This window comes from Lissotriton helveticus, chromosome 3_1 (genome assembly GCF_964261635.1).
Source record: "Lissotriton helveticus chromosome 3_1, aLisHel1.1, whole genome shotgun sequence".
NCBI lineage: Eukaryota > Metazoa > Chordata > Amphibia > Caudata > Salamandridae > Lissotriton > Lissotriton helveticus.
The window spans coordinates 1,170,598,128-1,170,622,694 of record NC_136061.1 but is presented as its reverse complement, the minus strand read 5'-3'; the positions used below and the strand labels follow the sequence as shown (position 1 = coordinate 1,170,622,694).

General features: G+C 41.0%; 1 protein-coding gene across 1 annotated transcript in view; it reads left to right on the top strand.

Annotated features, from left to right (window-relative positions):
• Positions 1–24,567, top strand: part of ACMSD (aminocarboxymuconate semialdehyde decarboxylase) — a 625,677-nt gene that overhangs the window by 434,335 nt on the left and 166,775 nt on the right. Inside the window, exon 7 of the mRNA XM_078681812.1 lies at positions 5,712–5,807. Within this exon, the coding sequence (XP_078537938.1) occupies positions 5,712–5,807 (96 nt within the window). The remainder of the gene's footprint in view (positions 1–5,711; positions 5,808–24,567) is intronic.

Genomic DNA, 24,567 nt, shown 5'->3' with positions numbered 1-24,567 from the left:
TGAAACTTAAAAATGTAAATACATTCTCGTTCTTTTATTAAATGTATAATGCTTTTAATATTGCCATATGAAAAACATAATCTAGGCCATACCTGTTGGCTTCGTGTGAGGATTTGGTTGTATTATATGTTATGACTGTGGGGCCTTATTGTGTACTGCACTCACAAAAACGTTCCTGGGTCCAGCCAGGCTTGTTTGCAAACCTTAAACTCAACCCAGGATAGCTGGACAGCAAGGCTTGACAAAGGACCTTAGTGTCAAGCTTTTAATAGCACCAAACAACGAGATAAGAATGTCACACAACAAGAAAGAGACACAGTAATAATTTATAAAAATAGAGCGTATTTTATGGATTTTTAGAAACCTTGATGGTCAAAATCCACCAGAGGGTTTCGGAGATACAGATTTTTTAAGATATAAATACTTTTATATGCAACCGCAAACAAGCAATAGTCAACAAAAAGTTTGGAAACTTTTCAAAAGTTTGAAAGAGTTAGTTCAATACCTATGACCCGACTTGGGCAACGAAATCTGACAAGAGGGAGGTCTATGGGGCCAGAGAGGGTATTTGGGAGTTACCAGGCCACCAGAGCATTTTCATGGCAAGTTCCAAACTCTACAGGACGACCGAGATAGATTATAATTGAGTAGTCCTGATGCTGAGGATACAGGCAAAAAGATGCTCAGAGATGGTCCCGTTGAAATGCGGTCCTTTGTGGTGTGTCCTTAGTCCATGAGTGGTGTGGGTGACTTTGGCCACGAGGTCGGGTTCCTTCGAAGTCCTCTACATTGCAGTAGCTAGCCAGTCAATCCTGACCACTTGTCTCCTTGCACCGCATTTGGGGCAAAATCCTTTGATAGGGGCCGGTGTCCCTCATGGTTGACAAATCCAGACTTTGATGTGACTCTGGAGACCAGTGGACCCGAGTGCAACTTTTGGCAATTGGGTATTGGTCACTCGGTGTGCTCGGCCGCAGGTAGGGGCAAAACTTCTGCGATGGCTCCCAACTTGCTTGTTTGGGCTTTTTCAGCTCTTGTGTCCCTGAAGCTGGTTCCAGGGGATCAGCCGACTAATCCTTGGAGTCACTGCTTTGATCCTGAGCTATGAATCAACTTTTCTCCTGGTCAGGAACCGCAGGCACAATCCAAACTTTAAAGGCGCGAAGAGTTGCAGGTGCTGTCCTATCAACTGTGCAGCCTTTCTCCATGCAGTTACAAGGGCAGCAGGGCAGTCCTTCTTTGGTCTTTTCCTCAAATCCTGCTTTATCTTGTGAGCAGGTTGCCAAGGATGTCATATTTGTCCCAGGAAAGTGCCCTGAGGAGATCACATGATCACTAGCCAATGGGCTACTGGATCCCCTCTCTTCTGGTGACATGTTTCCTGCAACATGTGGCATCTGGATGTCCCAGGGTGCACTATTCTAGCCACTCTTAAAATGTTCGGACACTTTCTCAGTCATAAGGAGCTTGGTAGCTCATCCTAGAGGTTTGGCTATCTGGGGGCTACAACTGGTTTAGGGAGGAGTTTTCCCTCTCTGTCCCTGTCTCCAACTTGTTTGCAGAAACAAAAGGCATCCTGATTGAGAGTGTTGTCACAGGCAGCTCTTCAAAGGCAGCTTCCCCTTTGAAGCTCGCTTTCTGGGCTAACACCACGAGTGGCCTTCTTGGGCGAGGAGGTAACAACTCCCTCAGAGGCAATTGCATTTGTTCCTTAGCATGGGAGCCATTCACATGTCTCCCCAGATGTGTACAAGTTGTCTGTGTGCTCAAGCTTTTGTGAGACCACTGGACTAGCTGGGCCCAGAGTGGCAACTTTCTAAGAGTTGGTTAACTTTAATTGTGACAATAGACTTACATATAGGGTTAAGGAAGTGGTAGCTTTACCATTGGATTTAATGGCAAAGTCGAACTTCCAGTCTGCAGTTGTAGGCTGGGAGCCATTCTGTCCTTTGTCACATTCAGGGTAGAACAGCCAGTGCTGCTGCCTTGGATTAACACTCTATTGACACTCTGTCTTACATGCCTTGGGTACCACATAATAGTGACTTATAAGTAAGTCAGCATTTGCCTATTGGGTAGAGCCAATTTGACATACACTTTTTTAGGGTAAGAACACTGGCACTGAGGTCTGGTTAGCAGGCCTCATTGCATTCCCAGAGTTGATAAACCAGTAGCATCAGTCTAAAAATATGGGGGTGAACATGCAAAAGAGGCATTCCTTAAATGTTGCCAATGATTGCTATTACAAGCATTATTTATTGACTCTAACTGTACCCTTACTACCCTTACTAACCCTTCCTTGAACCCTAAAAGACCTTACTAACATACTACCTTCAAAGCCCCTAACTACCCCTTAATGTTACTAATCCTTGCTCCCTACCAACACGTACTGCTCCTTAATGCTCCCCTTCCCTGAATCTTAATAACCCCTTGCGAGTCCCTTGACCACTTTCCCACCTCACTGCCTCCTCAATGTCCCCTTCCACTTGCTTCCAGTACAATTACCTTTGCCCTATAAGGGTAAACATTTTTCAATGTTTTTGTAGTCACAACCTTTTTCATTCTATTTTTTCAATAGACTACATTTTAGACACAATTTGTTTCAGTCTACTTTTTCCACCACAGTATTTTACTGTACTCCTCTCCTGATCATGGAAGGTCCCTACATTGGAAGTCCTGTCTTGTAACAGTTCCCAAAAAAAGTAATTTATTTTTGGGTAACTGCTCATGATCTGATATGTGTTTCACTTTTCTACATAATCAGACCGTTTTGCCACCATGCAATAAAATGACTTACGGACAGCAATCAATTAGTTTTTACCTTACTGTTGCCGCCCAGAAGATGAACAGCAATTCTCTTAAAATAAACTCAGGGCAAGCAGAGGTGCTCATCACAGGGAACTCTGTTACAGATAACTCTTGGTTGTAAGAAGATAAGGACAAGAACATATTGCAAGTGCTTATGTGTGCTACTAAAAAAACAGTAGGGAGACAACTCAGCCTAAAAGAAAATAAGACCAAGGGTCATGTGTTACATCCCAATGAAGGTAGTCCACGCAGTAGTATATGTTGAACTGTAGGTTTATTCTTCAAAATAGGAAGACAGGACCAAGTACCCTCACAAAGCACCTTCATTGAAGCTGGCATTCACAAACCAGCTTCCTTGAAGCTGGCATTCTAATCACCTAGGTAACAAATGATGCGGTGAGGCAACATGTACTAAAAGCAGGAAACATTACATAAATAACATAGGACATAAGGATATAACATCATGGTTCTGATTCCCAAAGATGAGTGCCACTGGCCCCACTTTCAACCACAAACACAAAATAAGCATTGAGTACCTGATCAACCCAGTGCATACTCTGCAGGCTGATACCTATATGACGGCACCATCATACAATAAATTGTTCCCCTGCCTTTGAGACCCAAAGTGCTGGGGATGAGGTTAAATGTCATGCCCGGGTACCAGGACCATTGACATTAGTGACAGACTGCCTCTGGCTGTGTATCTACTGGAAGAAGAGGTAGAAACACTCAGTAGCTGGCAATGGGGCTATAAAGGGTTTTCTTGCACATATGGCTCTAGCATGATGGGAGAGGAGCGTGTGTTCCGCAGTTCCCACTGGCACGAGGTCGCAGGAGTGGGGATTGCTTAGAACAAGGGTCTCATAGGTTCCTGCAATGCATGAGAGTCCTGCTAGGCCCAAAGCCTGTGCATATCTGTAGAAGGTAATTACATTTAGCATCTAGGGATACCATTATTGTGCAGTAAGTAGTCCACAAAACCAGTGTTGCTAGTTCTCCATTTACTCAACCTCTCCTAGTTCTCCTCCCTCGACTCCTACAGCCTGCGGTATCAGGAGGAGATGCTGGTGCCTGAGATGAGGGCTCCTGACTGGTGATGAGGGTCTCCACCACTTGGGTCTGAGCTAACCACTTTTTGCCAGAATTGTGATGCATTGTGAGCACTGGACTCCACGTTCTAGGTCCTGAGGTCTCTTCCAGCTGAATATTGTGCTTTAGAAACCTATCCTGCTATTTGGGTGTTTGTCCATCACTCCCTCCATTTCTTTCCATTGGCAGCTGTAATGTCTATACACATGCAGATATACATGTCCCCCTTCTTAATGCATACCCATATTTTCACAGACCACACACGCATTCACAGTCACACACAAACAAGCACTGGCAAAGCCAATAGGGCTAGTTAAACCTGAACATGCAAGTCAGACCTATTGCCTTTGCCAAGGCTTGTTTCTAATTCTAACGGAACCCGCTCTAGATTCAGCTGTGAAAACGAGGTGATATACCTACATAAGTATTGATTTAAAAAATAGAAGAAATTACACTGCATAGATAACAATGCAACCTATGTTACTAAGACAACACACAGCAACAACAGAAAAAAATATTTGTAGTGTGACATCGAGACACACGAATGGACTTAGACCGTGTGAATTTGTGCAACAAAGACAAAATGGTACAGCAGACTTTTCATATCTGTGAAAGAAACATAAGTATACGAGAGGCGAAGCACGCCATATAGCAACATTTTTAAAAGCTACATCAATGAACGGAAGGAAGATCACCAACGGGGCAGAACGATCAGAAAAAAAGGCCAGAGAGTGACAGTGATGGTTGTTTTCAATAAATTATTCAATGCTGCAAATTAGGTCCTTTGAATGCTTCTCAACCTACATGTGCAATCAAAACCTGGCATCTCCAGACTGTTTTAAAATTTAGCAATCTGAACGGCTGAGATGTTGTAAATTCACTTCAGAAGACATGCCTTGGATTTGAAAGGAGACACTGCATGTTCAAACAAGCGTGGCAAAGTCAATAGTTCAGGCTGGTTCGATTTTTTTTATATAGTATTTATTGCAAGCATTGCCTACTAAATGAAAAAGAGCGAAAAAAGAAAACACTTGAGGCCCTAAACTTGCCAGCTAGAGCCTTCTATCTAATATATATATATATATATATATATATATATATATATATATATATATATATATATATATATATATATATAGAGAGAGAGATATGGATATAGATAGATCGATATATAGATATACATATATATATATAATATATATATTTTTTTTTTCTTCAAATCTATCACATATAATTTATTTTAATAGAACGGTAGGGAGCTTCCTTGCAAGCAGGTGTACTTGGAACAGGCCTAGAACCCCTTTCTAATTGTAGGGCACATCACATAAAAAGTATTGCTATTAGCACAGAGAAAAATTAGGATGCACATAAAAAAGGGAAAAGGCTAAAGAATGGAAAGAAAGAAAAATAAGCAAAGTAAGCAATTGCCTCAGAAACCTCGGCACTGAAGTGCACTTCTATCTATTTAGCCGGTTTACAGATATGATCAAATTCCGTAACTCACATTGCAAAATGGCCAATGGCTGAAGTAAGCCGACCCTATTTATATATGTTATTTTGACTACATGTTGCTGGCAAAACAACTAAAGCTTTCTCTCTGCCAGACATCAATAATAGGAAGAGCATATGTGATTTAAATACCTACCTTGATTTGCACCTCAACTTGCTACTGAGATGTTTCATAAACTTAATAAATGTATCAGCAATGTATAATGGAATATTGTAGACTACAAAAAAACATACCAAATCTTTCACTGTTGGCTTAGACAAATATCTGGTTTCACCCTCGATTAATCATTTTTGTTTTTTTCTAGGAATGCCATCAGAAACAACTATTGCCATATGTTCTATGATTTTTGGAGGAATTTTTGAAAAATTCCCTAAACTAAAGGTGTGTTTTGCACATGGAGGTAAGCAGTCGTTTAAATCAAACTTGCCTAAGCCAATGACTGTTTGGAAACTGGTGTTGTTGATACTGCGTTCTTCTGGGGAAGGGTTTGTGTTTACCATCCCCTTACTAATTGATATGAATCGTTTCATACCACGTTAAATCTCTAGTTATAACATGGATACGCTGGATAACTCAAAGATTTGAAAAAATGTGTAGAACAATTTCAAATATTGCTCTGATTTTTGTGTAATCAAAGATCAGTCCCAGCCTTTGCTTATTCTGAATTTAGAAATTACATTTTCGGGCAAAATAATTCAATTTCACACTTATGTATGTGTGACGATGAGAGTATTAAAAGTGTGCTAAACATACAAGTATTTTTGAGATGTATTTACATTTCATTTTATTTTCTGTGTGCAATTATTTTTAACATGAGGCATGTAACGTCTTGCATGTTATAATTTCTGAAATAGTTAGATGCTAGCCTCTTCGATTGCAGCAAATGCTTGGCAAAATTCCCTTATCGCCAGTCATAATAAATACTGGATACAATGGGCCTCATTTATGGAAAGTGACGCATAACTGCGTGAAAACAGCAATGCGTCACTTTTCACTGCGCTCTCCCTGCGACACTAACGATGCGTCATATTTAAAGTATGACGCATCATGACGCAAGGAGTTACAGATACGTCAGTATTTCTGACGTATCTGTAGGTTCAAAAGTGACGCATTGCTGGTGTCATAAAAGTGACACAACTCCAGCAATGTGTACTTTCACATGTGCAAGTCCCATGTTGTTAGTGCCTGAGTTAGTCTTACGCCTACCATGAGGCAGGCGTAAGATTTCGATGCATTAGCGTACAAGAAATGGCTCCGTGAAATCTTATAGATTTCACTGCGTCACTTCTATGACTCTTTTTTGCGTCAAAACGCCCCCCTTGCATACATTATACCTGGCGCAGGTATAATGTGGCGCAGGGGTTTACAAAGTGAAGCATCTACCTAGATGCGTCACTTTGTAAATATGGTGCAACAAGGCACATTTTTTACTCCGCTGGTGCGTCAAAAAAAGTGACGCAACAGCGGCGTAAAAGTGACGCAAGGGCTCATAAATAAGCCCCAATGTCTTTGTGCATGGCAGATCTGGATAGTAGCTTTAATCCGGACTTCTACACATGCTGACTTCACCCTCACTGTTTACAGTGACCCAAAGGCATCCATAGAACATATAATGAACGCATGGATACTGCAATTTTCTACAGTCTGGTTTACAAATACATCAGTGACTGGAGCAGACGGAAGCCAGGAGATTGCTTTTCTTTTTCCTTCTGTTCACACACAGCGGTCAACAGATGGCCTGCGGTCCACAGAGACAGCAGAACCACTTCTGCAGTGTGACTTCATAGCCAATGCTTACTGGCCCTTGTAATTTCGCATCACTTAGGAATAGCAAGGCTGTGGTTCACTAAATACACGCATGCTAACTAACCATTGAATGCTTTTTAAGTTAAAAAAACCATATCAGGTATAGTTCAGAGAAATATTCATATCTGTGTGACACTTAACATTAAAAAGCAAAATAATATTTTAATTATACGACATAATATAAATATGAAGCAATACAACCATACCATTTTAACAATAACAACAACATACATCAACCAGAGGCAACAAGAAACTACCAAAAGTAGCAATTTTAGCAACGTTGATTAAAAAGGGCCAAAAACGTTGGAGAAAGAATATATTTTATTGCATATGCAGAGATGCAACATGTAGAAGATTGTACTGCTAGTACTGTGTGATATATATATATGAGAGTAAAATAATATGAAATAACATGAAAAAGATGCTACAAAAACAAATCCAGACGAATACACATTTGAAGAGAATCTTTGAATGCTTTAACACAAGCCAAGGAAAGAGGATGATGTACAACAGTATAAAACAAGCATTGGCAAAGCCACTAGGTCTGGATTTCATGTGCTAACATATGCAGTAGCATTACTACATTACACCGAGGCACACCGGATGGAGCCAACAGGAGTGAAAAGAGAGGGGTATGCTTGTAAAATAGTCCTTCTTTCAGTTCAATGCAAGCTACTCTAGTGGAGGAGTAAGGACACATCCATACTGACAATAGAATTAGGTAAGAGACTAATACTCCATTTGCCTGAACCAAGACATCATTGGCAAAGTCACAGGTCACAAGCCATGGTTGAAAGAGGCTGGTTGAAGAAAGCTAGTCTTGAATGCGCGGACCCCAAGTCCATTCTATTTGTATTGTGTCAGTAGGTTCGTTTGACAACACCCCGTCCCAAAAACTGCATGGTATTGTGAAAATAGAAATGTCAATAGGGTGCGGGAAGAAACTGCTTTTGTATTTGTCACTCCCTGTCATCATGACTATGACATAACTGGTATCACTTGCAGCAAACAGGCGCCCTAGAAGTCCTGGTCCGGGGCCCTCGGTTATGTTATGTTAGATTTTATTTATGTAGAAAAACATACGCTTTTTTGTGCTCTTGGATTAACATGTTCACTAGTGTGGAAAATAAACAAAATAAGAAATCCAAAAGGTAAAATGCTATTTTTTCAAGAGTTTTCCAAACTTTATAAAATAGCTCTTTGATCTAAAATTGACTGGGAGGAATTTCCCTGCTTTGACTGCTCTGTTTTAAGTTGGGTGATTAAGTCCCCTTGAATCCTAAGGGTCCCTAGGGGCAAATTAGCCCACTGGGTACATCCAATAAACGCCATTGCAGAGAGATGTAAAAAAGGGGCACCGCCTAGTCCACCTCTCTGCAATGCAGCGCAGTGCCGCTTACTGGAAGCACCTAGTGGGCTAGTTGGCCCCCAGGAGCCCTCAGGATTGAAGGGGAATTATTTCCCCAACTTAAAACGATCCACAGGGCGTGTTTGCACACGTCACCTCAGGCCCCGTCCTCTCCCTTCACCACTGTGTAAATGCGCCCTGTGGGCGTTCTAAATTGAGAGATTAAGTACCCTTGAATCCTAAGGGTCCCTAGGGTCAAACTAGCCCACTAGGTACCTCCAGTAAGTGCCACAGAGCTGCGTTGCAGAGAGGTGTAAAACAGGGCGTGGCCTCTGAACACCTGTCTGCAACGCAGCTTCCTGGCCCATTCTGGAGATACCTGTTGGGCTAGTTGGCCCTCAAGGACCCTCAGTATTGAAATAGAATTAATTCCCCAATTTACAACTCACCACGAAGCGCGTTTGCACACTGGTGAAGGGAGGGGGCGTGGCCTGAGGTGACATGTCTGCAAACACGCCCTGTGGCACGTTGTAAGTTGGGGAATTGCGGTTAGGAACATATGCTCCCATTGAAGTCAATGGGAGTCCAATCAAATCGTATCAGGAAGCAACCGGATGCATTGTACTCCGTCGGTCGGACTGTCCCGATCCGAGTGGGTTGGAAACCATTTCCAACCCGATTCAGTCGGGAAGCATTTCCAACCCACATCAGAATCAGCCCCATAAAGTATAGACTCCAAAGCTGTTCAGGCATAGTGCCTGCCATGACGCACTTCGATCTCATCACGCGATCTTGATCACATGATATATATATATATATATATGTGTACCAATAACATAAAATATAATTTACAAAAAATTCTATTATAAATGAAAATATTAAACTATTTAAACATATTCAAACTTAAATTTCCCACTCCAGTGAGTGCAACAGTAGGGAAAGTGTTGGATAGGGGAGGGGTAGAAATTACTATTCCCACTCCTGTGAGTGCAACAGTAGGGAAAGTGTTGGATAGCGGAGGGGTAAAAATGACTATTCCCACTCCAGTGAGTGCAATGTATAAAAGGCTATAAAAAGCTGAAACATGTAAGGACACAAGTTAGCAGTTGTGAAAATAAATACCTGGAATGGTCACAAAACTGGGCTTGGCAATCCTTTTCTGATATATATATATATATATATATATATATATATATATATATATATACACACATATGTGGGTGTGTGTGCGTACCAATAACATAAAATCTAATTTAAAAAAACATTCTATTGCTGTTTAAAATTCTTCAAATTTAAATGTCCCACTCCAGTGAGTGCAACAGTAGGGAATGTGCTGGATAGCGGAGGGGTAAAGATTACTAATCCCACTCCAGTTAGTGCAACAGTAGGGAAAGTGTTGGATTGTGGAGGGGTAAAAATTACTATTCCAACTCCAGTGAGTGCACCAGTAGGAAAAGTATTGGATAGCAGAGGGGTAAAAATTACTATTCCTATTCCAGTGAGTGAAACAGTAGAGAAAGTGTTGGATAGTGGTGGGATAAAATGTACTATACCCACTCCAATAGTTGTAAAAGTAGGGAAAGTGTTGGATAGCGGAGGGGTAAAAATTACTATTCCCACTCCAGTAAGTGCAACAGTAGGGAAGGTGTTGGATTGCAGAGGAGTAACAATTAATATTCTCACTCCAGTCAGTTCAAAATGAAAGCAAACAAAAGTTTAACAATAAAAATATTTTAAAAACAAAATAAATTAAAAAATATATAAATATGTTCAAAATTCAAGTACAAATATATATATTTTTTTAATTTAATATTAGAATGTTAAATACATGTAATAAATACCTACAAATAATATATTATATAACATAAAAAATAATTTCCAAACAAATAAATATTTATATTAGAAACAAAAACATTAATTATTACATAAATTTACTTTTTTTTATTTTCTACCGTATAACACCACACAATTCACAACCCATCTAAGTTTTTAAAAAATGTACTCCCTCAACTAAGATAATTATTACCAATTAAAAAAATACTATTAATTAAAAAACAAATTAAAACTCAAACATTTTTAACTCCCCCACAATTTACCCCTATAATCCCCACAACCCACAGCTAAAATTAAACTGTAAAACAATTAATTACACAATCAAAACTTATTTTCAAATAAAAAACTAATAGTAATTAACAACTAATTATAAAGTAAGTTAAGTTACTCCACACACTGTACCCCTATAACAATAATATACCATATATATATATATATATATATATATATATATATATATATATTCCACAGAATGATTGGGAGCGCCCGCTGCCTCCAAACCAAAGGGCGCGTCGACATGTGGACCTCCCAGTCGTGGTCCAATTAATCAATTAATTCACCAACACTTCTAATATTTCCAAAGAAAGCAGTCGACGCCATGTCTGTGCAACATTACTTTAATGCCAGCTGGATAGTGCTAGTCGCGTTTCGCCTGACCTGCAGGCTTGGTCACTAGCATTTCAATAAAGTTTTTCAAAGTGTTTTAAACTCTCAGTGCAAACGAATCACATGACGGACTACAACAAAAGAAGTAGACAACAGACTCGTAGTTTGCTGTGTGAATATACAGAATACAATTCATTAAAGCAAACAGTCGCTGCTCCATGCTATTATAAACATAGATTGTCTTTTATAAGCAATGCATAATTTTACTGGTTTTGTTTGCAATACTAGTGTGCAACATTTATCAAATAGCACACATCGCACTGGCTTCAAATTCTAACCGCATTCGTTTGCGGTACAGCTTGAACTGAGATCATGTGATCTAGCCATTTAGCGGTTTTAAGCTATTGGTGACGCGAGCAGTCAACATTTCTATAATAAAACACTTTGAAAAACTTTATTGAAATGCTAGTGACCAAGCCTGTAGGTATTTATTAACAACCAATTAATAATTAATTACAAATAAATTACTTCCCACAATTAACGCTATAAAATCTAAATAAAATAAATACAAAATAATCATTAATTTATTATAATTATATTACTTCCCACCATAACTAATAAAAATATAATACATATATTAAATTTCATAAATAATACTTATACAAAAAACATACATTTAAAAAGATAAACTAAACTACATAACACTGATTAAAAAATCCATATTTTAAGCATCTATATTTTTGCAAACAATATTAAGGACTTTTATATTTTTTTAAACAATATTTCTTACCTTAAATTCGATATTCTTGACCACGATATTCTTGCTGTCAATATTTCTGAATCATGGTATTTCCAACTCGATATTTTTGTAAGTCGACATTTCCAACTCGATATTCTAGCTCAGCACCGTTTCAAACATGTGGTATGTTGTTCTTGTACAATGGGGAACCCTTGATAAAGCCAATAGGCTTTTAAAAAAATATATATCTATAGTGATATCTCCCATATTGTGATGTCTTTTCTGGTTTAGGCAGGGGAGAACTGGGATTTTGAGACTCATGACCTTCTGAGTTTTTGTTCTACCTTACATATATATTTGTAAATTATTATATATTTTATATTGGTGTGTGTGTAATACATTTACTTTCCTTTTCTAAAGAAAGAGCATTGACTAGACAATAATTTGTTAACTGTTATTATTGGGTGCCAGCAAATGGTGATTATTAGCCCACACAACCTCCCCTGATAGGCCTTGGACTACAATAGGGTGCTTGGTTCCCATTGAGATGAAATTGTGGACCTATTACTTTCGCAAGCATCACATTATGCATAACCAATCACCCAATTTACTACACCCCTGCTCTCCCTACCCTCTCCTGACCCTCATTGTATCTATGCACCAAAATTCAGCCCACTTGAAATGAGGACTTATATATTGATACTTAAAAATGTGCAAAACATACAAAATGTGTATTTTAGACAAATATAAGGTATTTTATATAAAATACAATTTGCTCAGTTACACTTTATTGGAACCTGTAGAAGCATTTTACACAAAATGATAGAAGTCTACCTCACATCTTCTTATTATTTTTAACCTTTGTGATCTATAAGGATAAACAGTGATGTTTTCATAGCTCTGCAGTGGTTCATTGTGAGGATTTGGGTGTACTATCTGATATGGCTATGGGGCTTTATCGTGGACTTATCGTTTACTTGCAAATACCATCCTAGGTCCAGTCGGTATTGTTCACTTACCCTTAGCTTGACCCTGGGTATCTATGGTTGCAAGCAGTAAAGCTTGGCAAAGGAACTTTGGGCTCATTATGATGTCGGACTCACTTTAGTCCGTCCACCATCGTTATGGATTTGGCACCGGCTACCTATGAGGCGGCCTCCCCACAATCCGAATCACGATGCAACTGCCACCACATTTGTCACATCACCTATATTTTGCATTGTGGCGGGGATGCGGGCAGCAGCCCCCGCCACAATGCAAAATATAGGGTGCAGACACATCCCTGCACTACGTAGGTGCACCCTAATGTACATCTCCCTGCCCCAGGGATTAGGGGGGGGCCTACTGCGGGTGCCCAAATCCGTTTCCGCCGTTCGTTTTGCAGCTGTTTGTCCACTGGAAAACGAACAGTGGAAAGGGATAGCAGAAACGAAAGGGAACATTAGGAACGTGTAATAAATGGTAGAGGAGGTGATGAAAAAACGTTTGGGCAGGGAAAAGGGTATGGCCAGACACTACATCATAACAGAGAAAAGTTTACTGCTTTGTATCTTGGTACAATTTGCGCTTTCCTCAGTTTTGACTGTAGTGTGAACACTACACTTCCCTTAGTGTTGCATTTTCATGACCTTCTCTACCATTTATTACACATTTCTAATGTAAAATGTAAAAATTGCATTCTGGTCCATTAATCACACTTCATCTGGTTCAAGTCGGAGAGTACAGCCCGAACCTGAGAGTACAGAGCGGGTGCGCAGAGTACAGCCCGGATGCGGATTTACGGCCAGATGGCGGACGTAAAGATATGACTCGTAAATGACCTCTGTGAATACCAAAAGTCGTAAATGACTTTTGTGAAGACAAAAAGTCGTAAAGTTAAACTTTTGTCTCAGATTACCTTTGTGAATTGGCCCCAGCATTTTTAACTATTTTGTTAATTGTCAACACACCACAGACAAACACCTTTAAACAACTCTTTACCTCGGGCTGGGTAAGATTCATGTCTATAGTAATCAATCAGTCAGTGTTCTGATAGAGCTCGACTACTCACCTGTAAGGGACTCAAAGTGCGGGTTTCTAAAATTCAGTAAAAGAGACAGCTCTTGAGGTCCTACCTGAATTGAGTCAGTGATGGTGATTACCTGAGGTGCAGAGGTAGGGAGTTCCAGGTCTTCGCAGTGAGTTAGGAGAAGGATCTTCATCCATCCTATGTTTGCAGATCCGGGGGATAGTGGCCAGGGCCTAATGGGCGGATCAGAGGTGTCTGGTCGGTGTGGAGAGGCAGTGGTGGAAGTATTCGGGCTTCATAGGCGTGGGTGAGGAGCCTGAAGGTGATTGTTTTGTTAATCGGGAGCCAGTGAAGGTCTTTCAGGTGACCAGAGATGGGGTTTCGGCAGGGAAGGTCCAGGATAAGTCTGTCAGAGGCATTCTGGATGTGCTGCAATTTCTTTTGAACTTTTTGGTGACTTGCTGTCATTGAGTGTGTTGCGGTAGTCGAGCTTGCTGCTGACGAGCACCTGGGTGAGTGTTCTCCTGGACTCGGGGGGGGATTCATTTAAAGAGCTATCAGAGTAGGCAGAGCATGTGGAAGCAGGAGGATGATACGATGTTGATTTGGAGGTTCATAGAGAGTGTGGAGTCGAGGATGATGCCTGGGTTTTATGCGGGGTGGTCGGTGGGTGTGGAGAGTGTTCGAGTGTTGCTGGCCACCAGGAGTCGTCCCAAGCGGAGGGAGTAGAGCCAGGATTTGGACTTCGGTTTTGTTGAAGTTAAGTTTTAGGCAGCTCTCCTTTAACCATGCGGCTACTGACTTCATCCCGTCATGGAAATTTCTCTTAGTGGCTGTAGGTTTGTAGGTGAGGGAGAGGATCAGCTGTGTGTCATTGGAGTAGGGGACGATGTTGAATCCATGGTTTCTGATGATGGCTGCGAACTGGGCCATGTAGATGTTGAAGAGGATGAGGCTCAGGGATGAGCCATTGGTGACTCCATAGCAGATCTTTGTAGGATTGGAGGAGAATGGTGGGAGCGTGACTGTCTGAGTTTGGCGGGTGGGGAAGGAGTGGAACCAATCGAGTGCTTTGTCATGAATGCCGGCGTCATAAAGTATTGTGCAGAGAGTGTAATGGGAGACGGCGTCGAAAGTGCAGAGAGGTCAGAAGGATGAGGGCTGAGGTTTCACATAAGTCAAGGAGATTGTGGCTGGTGTGATAATTGTTCCAGGCAGTGTCCTTTCCTGTTGGCAATGTCTGGCATCTGGGTCTGCCAGAGGTATCTGGGGCATCACTTGCATATGAGTTTTATGTCTGGTACAAATTAGGACATTCCAGAGAAAATGTTGGCCATCTCATATATAGAAGTGGTTCTGTTATGATGATGATCCTTCTTGACATATTTTGAACATCCACATCATAATTGTGGCTTCCCCCAGCATAATGGTCATTATTGCCATATTGTGGTCACCCTTGGTCTAACTGGAGATACCCTTGGCACATTGGTGGCCTTCTTGGCCAAAAGAGGAAAATATCTGGAGTATTGTGGATCTGTCTCTTTTTATGGTGCTTTGTTGAGCCCAGGCTCACTGTTAGCCATGGCAAAATGGTGCCATCACAGGAATCTTGTTGCCAGTTTTCGAAATTTGGTGTCAGCCCATGGAATAATGGCTGTTCTGGCACAGTAGGGGCCATCATTGGCATTTTATGTCCATTGATGACATCATTGAGGCCAGCCCTGCATGTGAACGTAATACATAGACATGAGAAGAAGGATCGGTCCATTTGAGGCAGCTGTACTTTATAACTTGATATAAATGGCAAGCTGATGTTTGTGGGCCTATCCTGTACAAACATGGTGCTCTTTTTACAGAACATTGCAAGATTTTGTTTGACAGAATTAAGTTTGTTTTCCAAAATGAAATGCTCATATTTTATTTAAAAATATATATATGTGTATTTCTGAAACTGATTGTCTTTCCAAAATATATGTAAAATTGGCAGTTGAATGATAAGTCATACGACGTTTCTGAGACAAGCCTCTCGTGTGCCTTATGTGATGGGCTTGCCATTACTGTTAATTCTGCACAGGGTGGTTTAGTCTATCAAAATTGTCTGACTTTGTAAATATTAAGCCTGGGCAGTGAACTCCGCTCTCCTTGTGGAGTTTGCTTAGTTTTTCACACTCAGTGTTACGCGGAGCTCGTTGAGTTCTCAAAAACACGCGGGGCAGAGGTTTTTTTCTTGCTCGCGCTCGTCATCATCAAGTTGGCGAGCGAGGAAAATCCACCTCCCAGCAAGATTGCTCAACACGGGCGGTCGGACTTCTCAATGTGAGTGGCTGCATATGTTCGCGACCTCTCTTGCGTTGAGAAACCGTCCATTCACGTAGAGAAAGCTGCCGCTCCAGTAGAAAGGAAGCAGCGCCTGCTTGCACTGTGTATGGTGTCGTCACGATAATTTCACTGCGCCAACAAACACCTGGCACTGAAAATTACCGTGAACTGCAGTTTTCTAACGCACTCCGCCGCTTGCAGAGCCTTTCGTAGCGCGGCGCAGGTTTTTTTGCACTTCGCGGAGTTCCACGTAGCTGAACTCCAAGAACTCCGCCCAGGCTTAGTAATTATCCATATGCTAGACAACAAAAATGAATTTCCTCTATGTAACGAACTGTCGAAATCTGTGGATTAGCACTTATACTTTATTAAGGGTATCCTCTTTCTGGCCTTTTATTGCCCTGAGCATCACGCTTGCTGGATTAAAGGTCATGATGTCGGCAGCAGAATCAGAAAGTCAGCAGTACTCAGTATAGGGGACAAGTATAATGCACTTTTTAAAGGATAATCGTGAATGGAACTTGCCATGAGAAGAAAAAAACTGCTATATAAACAGTTAAATAGTTATGTGTGCATTGCAAGTATCAGCTAGCATTTTAAAGGTACTCTATTTGCTGGCATTCAACGGCATGAAGAGCCTTGCAGTGCACCGTTTTCCTCATACATCAAACCAGTGATAGGTCATGAGTACCCGACAGTGAAGGCTTCAGCCCGAGGACAAAAAGGTCAATGCTCCCAGCAAACGGAGCCCATTAGGCTCTAGGCCTTGGCGCCTTTTAAAAGATCCAGAAAAGAGCAGATGTCTTTGTGGCGCAGAGCGAGGAAGGGGCGGCCAGCAGCGTCTGAGGTCGGACAGAGTCTTTCTTCTTAGAAGACGGCTGGCACTGACTGCTCGACGTGAACTGCTTAAGAATTCATCTCTCGAGCTCTTTTTGTCAGAATGAGAGACGGGAACAAAACGGAAAATACTTCAGATACAGGCAACCAGCAAAGAACCCTCAGGAGGAGGCAATTTAAAAAGAACATATATATAGAAACCGAAGGGATAAGAGAGAGATGAAGGTAGACACGGGAACCCTACCTATAGCAGAGTAGTGGAAATAAAGATGACAGGTGTTCCACTTTGTCAAAAGACTACACAGTGCATTGTCAGGTGGGTGAACCAACAAGAGACACATTTCGTTTTTGGTTGCATTTCCCACTGCTTTTCATTAACATTCCAGTTCACTTCAACAGTAGCATCAAAAGCAGAATAATGCACCGTAAAAACCTGTCGGTAACAATTTCGCTTCGTACTGAGTTTCTCTTCTCCCCTTCTTCTGAAAGAGAATATAGAACTCTAAAATTATCTTTAAAAACAGTTAAGTCCTGATCATAATCAGGCTGTATTTCTCAGGTGTAAACTGCGCCCCCGCAAATTTAGGATAGCGCAGGGTTTGAAAATTAGCAGGCGCGCAATTTGCTCGCAATTACTCGGGAATGGGGAATAACGCCTACATAGGGCATGCTTTTTATAGTGTCGATTTCACATCATATTCTAACTGACAACTGTACTGGGTGTTACAAGCATTTCCAATGGCGCATTTCGGTTGAGAGGGTTGTGTTCTCTGAGGTGTGGTTTCATTTATTTAACCGGTTAGTTCCTTCGATGCTTACTTTTTACATATCAGGGTCTTTTCTGATCTCGTGAATTTAGAGTTTGTATTTCTAGGGCTGAACAAAGGTGGGATGCTTTTATTCGGTCTACAATGCTTGTGAGTAAATCACTTACGAATTAAAGCTATTTGAGAAGTTGAGGCACAATACTTGAGTGCACTCCATGGAAAAATACATTTGTCTGAGTCAGAGGTGTTTGAAAGACCTTCTAGGGTACAACTGACTCACCTTTGGGAAGTGTTGTCCATCTCAAGAGTTGAATCGGAAGAAGCGTAAGAAAGAGGCATGCATAGTTCAACAACGTAAATAAAAATTGAACATTATGTCCAGACAAAGGTAATTTGACAAGTTATACGGGGTTGTGCTCAATAATTTACTCAACCATTACGGGAATAAAAACAATTAAAAAAAAGTCCTTCACCAGGAGCAAAAAAAGGTTTCGGAACCCAATAGAAAACAGGATATTAGGACAGTAGGAAGATTTGGAATGGAGCACTAACATAAAGGTTGACTAGAGGGTTCCAAAATGATCAGCAATCGTAGAATCTGCACCAAGGGCATAATATGAGGATCGTATCTGTTATGCGATACGAAGTTGGGCAACTAAAGAAACATTTAAGAAGCTTGGATCATTCAAAGAGTAAGACGTTCAAGGACTATCTGATGATGTCATCATTTCCTCAGATTGATTCAATGGGGGTTATGTTATTAACACTAATAGAGTGCACAATTACCTTTGGGTGTCCTGGCACTAAGCATTGGCCTCCTGAAACTAACTGAGATATCATTGTGAAAAAAGCCACGTCTTCAAACTCTTCCGAAACATAGGGAGATTTGGAGCATTTTTAAGAGCCAACGGAATCTCGTTCCAGGCTCTTGAGGCACAGTGGATAAAGCTCCTGCCTCCCCAGTTAAGTTTTTTTTATCCTGTGATTATGAGTTAATTTGGCACTGGTAGATCTCACTGTCCTCCTGGGCACATACCATTGGAACTTATGCCTGAGGAATTCCGGACCAATACCTTTGATAGCCTTAAAAACTATACAAAGCGCTTTAAAGCAAGAACTTTGTTTCATAGGAAGCCAGTGTAGCTTCCTAAGCTCGCCTTTGACAGATGCATACTTGGGGACGCCAGACAGCAGCCTGGCTGCTGCATTCTGGACTAACTGAAGTCTATACAACTGACATGTTTGTAGATTCAGATATAGGCTATTACAGTAGTCCAGCCGCGATGTTATAAGAGTCATGACCACTGTCTTCAAACTGTTCTCTGTCAAAAAGAACTTTATTTTCCTAATGATTCTGAGAATCATAAAGCAGGCTGAGGTCACCTGGCTAATCTGGTCCCCCATAATAAGCCTATCATCCACCATTACCCCCAAGTTTTTAGCCTTCCTAGATGGTGTGGGGCAGAGCCCTAGTTCTTCTGGCCACCATTCTGGTGTGCACACCAGGGGATTGTTCCCAAATTTTAACACCTCAGTTTTATTAGAGTTGAGTTTCAAACAGTTGGAGGACATCCAACGGGATATGGCACTCATACACTCATGAAAGTGCTCCCCAGTCTCTTTCTCACTTCCCTTGCTAATAGACAACACAATTTGTGTGTCATCAGCATAGGAGGTGAACTGGAAGCCAAAGGACCTGATAAGTCCGGCTAGAGGAGCCACATATATATTAAAAAGCATAGGGTTCAATGAAGAGTCCTGTGGTACCCCGCACAGGAGTATGAAAGGCTTGGATGAATTGCCATCCAGATCCACTGTTTGGGACCTGTCAGCTAAAAAGGACTGACAGACAACCGGTCCATCAAAATTTTATGATGGACGTGTCAAAAGCCGCCGACAGGTCTAACAAAATCAAAACGGCACTTCCTCCTCCATCTACGGCTTCTCTAATTTCCTCCATAGATTTCAGCAGAGCCAGCTCAGTGCTGTGATCAGCCCTAAACCCATATTGCGAAGGGTACAGAGAGTTGTCAGAATGAAGGAAAGCACTGAGCTGGGTGTTCATCACCTTTTCCAGGATTTTAGCGGGGAGAGAAAGCTGTGAGATAGGCCTATAATTGTTAGCTTCTTTGGGATCTTAGTTCTGCTTTTTCAAGAGCGGAAGGACGGAAGCTACTTTCCAGGTCTTAGGAAAAATCCTGGAGGCAAAAATATTATTAAGCACGGGGGTCAAGGCCATTCCTATAACCTCTGGTATTTGTTTGATGATCCAAGCAGTGCAGGGATTGCTAGGGGCTCCTGATCGAATTTGGGTCAAAAACCTAATAAATTCTAGAATCTCCAATGGTGTAAATTGAGCAAAAGTTCTTAATGGATCTCTGCTTTCCAGTCCACTAATATTGTTACTAGCCTGTATATTTTCCTCCGTCTCAGTAAATGAGGAAAATATCACTTCCACTTCCTGTTTAAAAAAATCGGCGATTTCATTACAAAATGACTGGTTACTATGTCTCTTAGGGCTGGGGGGTAAGGTCAATTTTTTTATGGTATTAAACAGTTCCTTAGAGTTGGACTTGGCTAACGCTATCTGCTGAGAGAAAAATTGTCTTTTAGCTTCAGCTAGGCTTTGTTTATAGCTTATTATGGATTGTTTATATTTAGCCTTATCTGTGTCTGTATACGTTTTACGCCAGGCCCTTTCTAATAATTTGCATTCCAATTTCCTAACTCTAAGTTCTTCTGAATACCAGGGGGCGGAGGGCGGAGCTCGTTTAGGAAGCCACTTTCTATTAGGGGCTAAAGGTTCGCAAAAAGCGGTAAGCATTGATTGTAGTCGGCGACCGCAGTTTCCACTTCAGTAGGAGGAGGTCGTAGCGAGCTACTAAGAGAGCTCTCAAGTTTATTGATGTCTAGTTTTCCCCAAGCTCTAGTCATAATCCCCAGGTCTGATTTGCTTTTAACCGGCTGATTCCTGCCACATTTAAGCTCAAACTGAATAGCGCCATGATCTGACCATGATAGGGGAAAAACTAAGATATTGCCCAAGTCATGGTTGTTTGAGTATATCCCGTCTAGGGTGTGTCCTTTTTCATGTGTGGGAGTAGTCACCAACTGATGTAAGTGGCCCGCCTTACATCAGTAAAGAATCCTTGAGCTAAAGAGTTTGCACCAGATGGGATGTAAGAACCCCAGAGACACAGCAGAAGCACGATAAAACAATGAAGCCCGAGCCACTATGTCAGTTAAGCCAATACATGTGTCTCATCAGCCGGATAATATGCAGGTGTTTTAATCTGGAAGGCCTCCCGAAAGGCTTGTGTGCATGTCTTTGGAATGATCATAGCTAGAAAGTCCTTATACTTTTACCTCACAAGAGCACATTTCTGAATCCTTAGTGAAAAAGCATTACGAACATGCTGGATATACCGAAGACCTATCTTCAGGGAGTCAATGTCCTTGCAAAAACAAAACAAAATGAAGTACCTACTGCCCATAGGTCAGTATGTTGCATAATTTGAACCAGGTTACAGAATCGAGGATGTGATGCAGGCGGATCAGATAATTGGGAGAGTGCTCCATAGTGTGGCATTGCATGTGTTTGCATTACATGTACTTACAGTGAGAAACCGATGAGTGAATGTGATTTGCTCTGCATCATATACCAGGAGTACAACCGAAGAGTACACGGTCAGCAGCTTGTTCACAGGGCCACATGTCTGACAACCTCTGGCTCACTTCACAAGCTCAAGGCTCTGGACAGGGTGAGCCTCACCTCGTATGCTGCAAATCTTACCATACATGGACTCAAAAGAGACAATAATCATCAGCTTTGTCAGTGGTGTAAGCGCACATCTTGATATAGCATTAAGCATTAGCTTGTTCTGCCATGAAATGAGATATTTTTAGAAAGAAATCATTAAATTTCACTCTCAACGCAATTCCACACTTTGGGAATAGTTGTGGAAGGCTGTTAGATGACTGTGATTGTACCCACAGTGAAATACCAAACCTTTGAGAAATCTCAGACACTGACGTGATACCACAAACATTGCAGTTTCTCCTATGCAGACTGCCTCCCCATAGCTCAGAGATCTTTAAACTGTGGGACACTCCTCTCCACCCTCCTCCCCCCTCCCTCTCCCGGGTGCGTAAATTGTTGTCAGGGGTGAGAGCCAGGCTCTGGCCAAGGGAAGTATTTATTATGCTTCTGTGCATCACAGAGAACGATTATGCGACAAATTGTGCTGTGATGTTAGTGAAAGAAAACGCAGTGCCTATTAATCACTCTGTAAAGGGCCATTAATGATGTCTATTTAGTTCAAGCCTACTGGACAGAGGAGGCTCTGTCTGTTTTGAGATATATTGTGATTTACCAAGAATATAGATGGTCTTGGAGCCCGCCTATTGCTTACCATTGGTTGGCCTTCCTTGTCACTCTCATTTGCTTGCTTCTTATTTGAGCACCAGCTCTTCAGATTGCGTTTGTCCCTCCCATGGATCATAATCTCTGTTCAATCTCATTGATTGGAGGACATCTGCTTGCTTTTCAAGCACTACTTTTTTCTTGAGTATTAAGCACACCCACCAGGCTGTGTATGTTTGCACCTGTCTTCCTTATGCACATCTCTCGCCCTGCACTCCGTGTTGCTCTCTGTCACAGCTTCTCCCCACCCCTCCCTATTGCGCACGCCTGTGTGCTTCTCCACAGTTTCACCCCATTGCGTCCTCCGTGCTGCTTTTCCAAAAATCACCTTTTGCTTTCACGTGCCATTGTGCTCCTCACCACCCCACTCTCTTTTTGCTTTTGTTATCCCACCCACCCCTGTGCTGCTTCTGCATACCACTTACCCTGCCCTGTGTTGCATCCGTTCCACACACCTGCTTAACAAAACGCTTTTGCATTTTTTATTCATTTTTGTTACCGATCCAATTGGATCAATAACTAAAAGAACACACATTATTTTATTGGTGGTGCATGTGTAGTTGCCATACCTACAAAATGGCACAGGTAACCCTATTAAAGGCTTTTAAAAAAAGTTTTACCATTCTGCACTGCACCACAGATGCTGTGTAACATGGTTAAAACAATAAGCAAAGCAAAACGGTCTCAACTGGAGACCTATTGGTCTTGCCAATGCTTACTTCATTGATGTCCTGGCAGAAAGTAGGTGTCAGAGCATGGACTCTAAGGATCCTTTAACATTTCACCCTCTCATTTCAGATAAACAATCACGCTATGGATACCTTTAGCTTAACAGTACTGCCAAAAGAATGTTGACAATCATTCTAACTGCATTTTTAAAAGTTAGAACCTAACAAAAGTGCAATTTGCAAATTGCTAAATATGTGAAAAGCCGTCAAGTGGCCCAATTTTTTGTAAAACACTTGCAACAAGTCCTAGACAACAGTGTATTGCATATTGGGACTTGTAGTTTTGTGTTTAACATTAAAAACATGGGCTCAAAAATTCCGCATAGCCAGGTGCTTTTGGTTAAAGGCATGCGGCCACAATCATGATAAGGTTTTCAGGTGCACTGCAGAGCAGAGCACCTGCAGTTTATAAAGTGATTAATTTTTTGTTTTGTTACGTAGTTTTTGTTGAGGAAACTACATAACAATGACAGTCAAATCAAATCAAATCAAAAACGACTTTATTCGGTTGTTCAAATTTGTAGAAACACCATAAAAGTTCATGTCATACATTTTATACACTATATCGCAAGTTAAAAATTAGTTAAAATTTAAATTATAATTGTTATTATACAATAAAAAGACAATTTGAGTAAAAAATCTCAATTCATAAAATTTGGACCATATCGTGCAGTTTTTACAATGTCTTTTTCAATCCTTGATTTAGGCAAACAGATACATTTATCTTTTTCAAAGATTTAAGCGATGACGGATACAAAATTTAAGAAAGCGCACCATCGCTTTTTCTATTTTTTCATCTTCGAGATACTGAAGCGCCAAATATGCTGGACGACATTGGCGCAGCCCCCAGATTTTCAATATGGGCAGTAACCAGCGCTTTCGTGGTTCTATATAAAATTTACAGAATAGAGTTGTGTGTATGGTCGATTGTAATGAAACAGAATCGCAGGGACATGGGATTGATTTTGATAACCAATCATTTTGAGTGGGAAAAGAGACCATTAAATGAAACATATTAAGTCTAAAACGAGTCAGCAACATTTTTTCAAATTGGGTTAATCTGTACATCAAATAAGGTTCAATGGAGAACACAGTCTGAGCTAATAAGCTCTGTTGAACAGATGGTTTCTGTATCTCTTTTAATAGGCGTATCTGACGCAAATGTACCAGACATGCTTTTTTTAAGTCCGCCTTAGAGATCTCAGTTAACGTTAGCGGTTGAACGAAAAACTTTTCGTACCCTAAGTCTGTTAATAGAGCTTTAACATATGTTAGCCATTTAATCTTTCCACAATGATCAAGTGTCAAGATGTCTTGTATAATTGATCTAGTTAGGTGGCATTGTTCAGTTACCCAAATTCGGCGCCACAGCATTACTGGTTGGGTTTTTATGGTGTCTGATATATAGTCTATGCTCAGCTCTAGGTGGCAGGCATATGTGGAAGAACTCTTTGGTACACCAAGTAAATATCTTACAAAAGAGTTTTCTATTTTTTGCAATTCATCCACATTCACAAGACCCCATATCCCCGCCCCGTACGTGGCAGTGCTAACACATTTAGCGTTGTATATTTTTAGTAGTTCCAATGGTGGTCTCTGGCCTAGTCTTTGTGCAAATGATTTTAGCGCTGTAGTTGCTCTCAGAAAGGCCAATTTCCTTGCATTAATCGCTGCCTTCCACTTAGATTTTTCGTCTATTACAATCCCCAGATATGGGTATGTTTCAGTTCTGTCCAGTACCTCTCC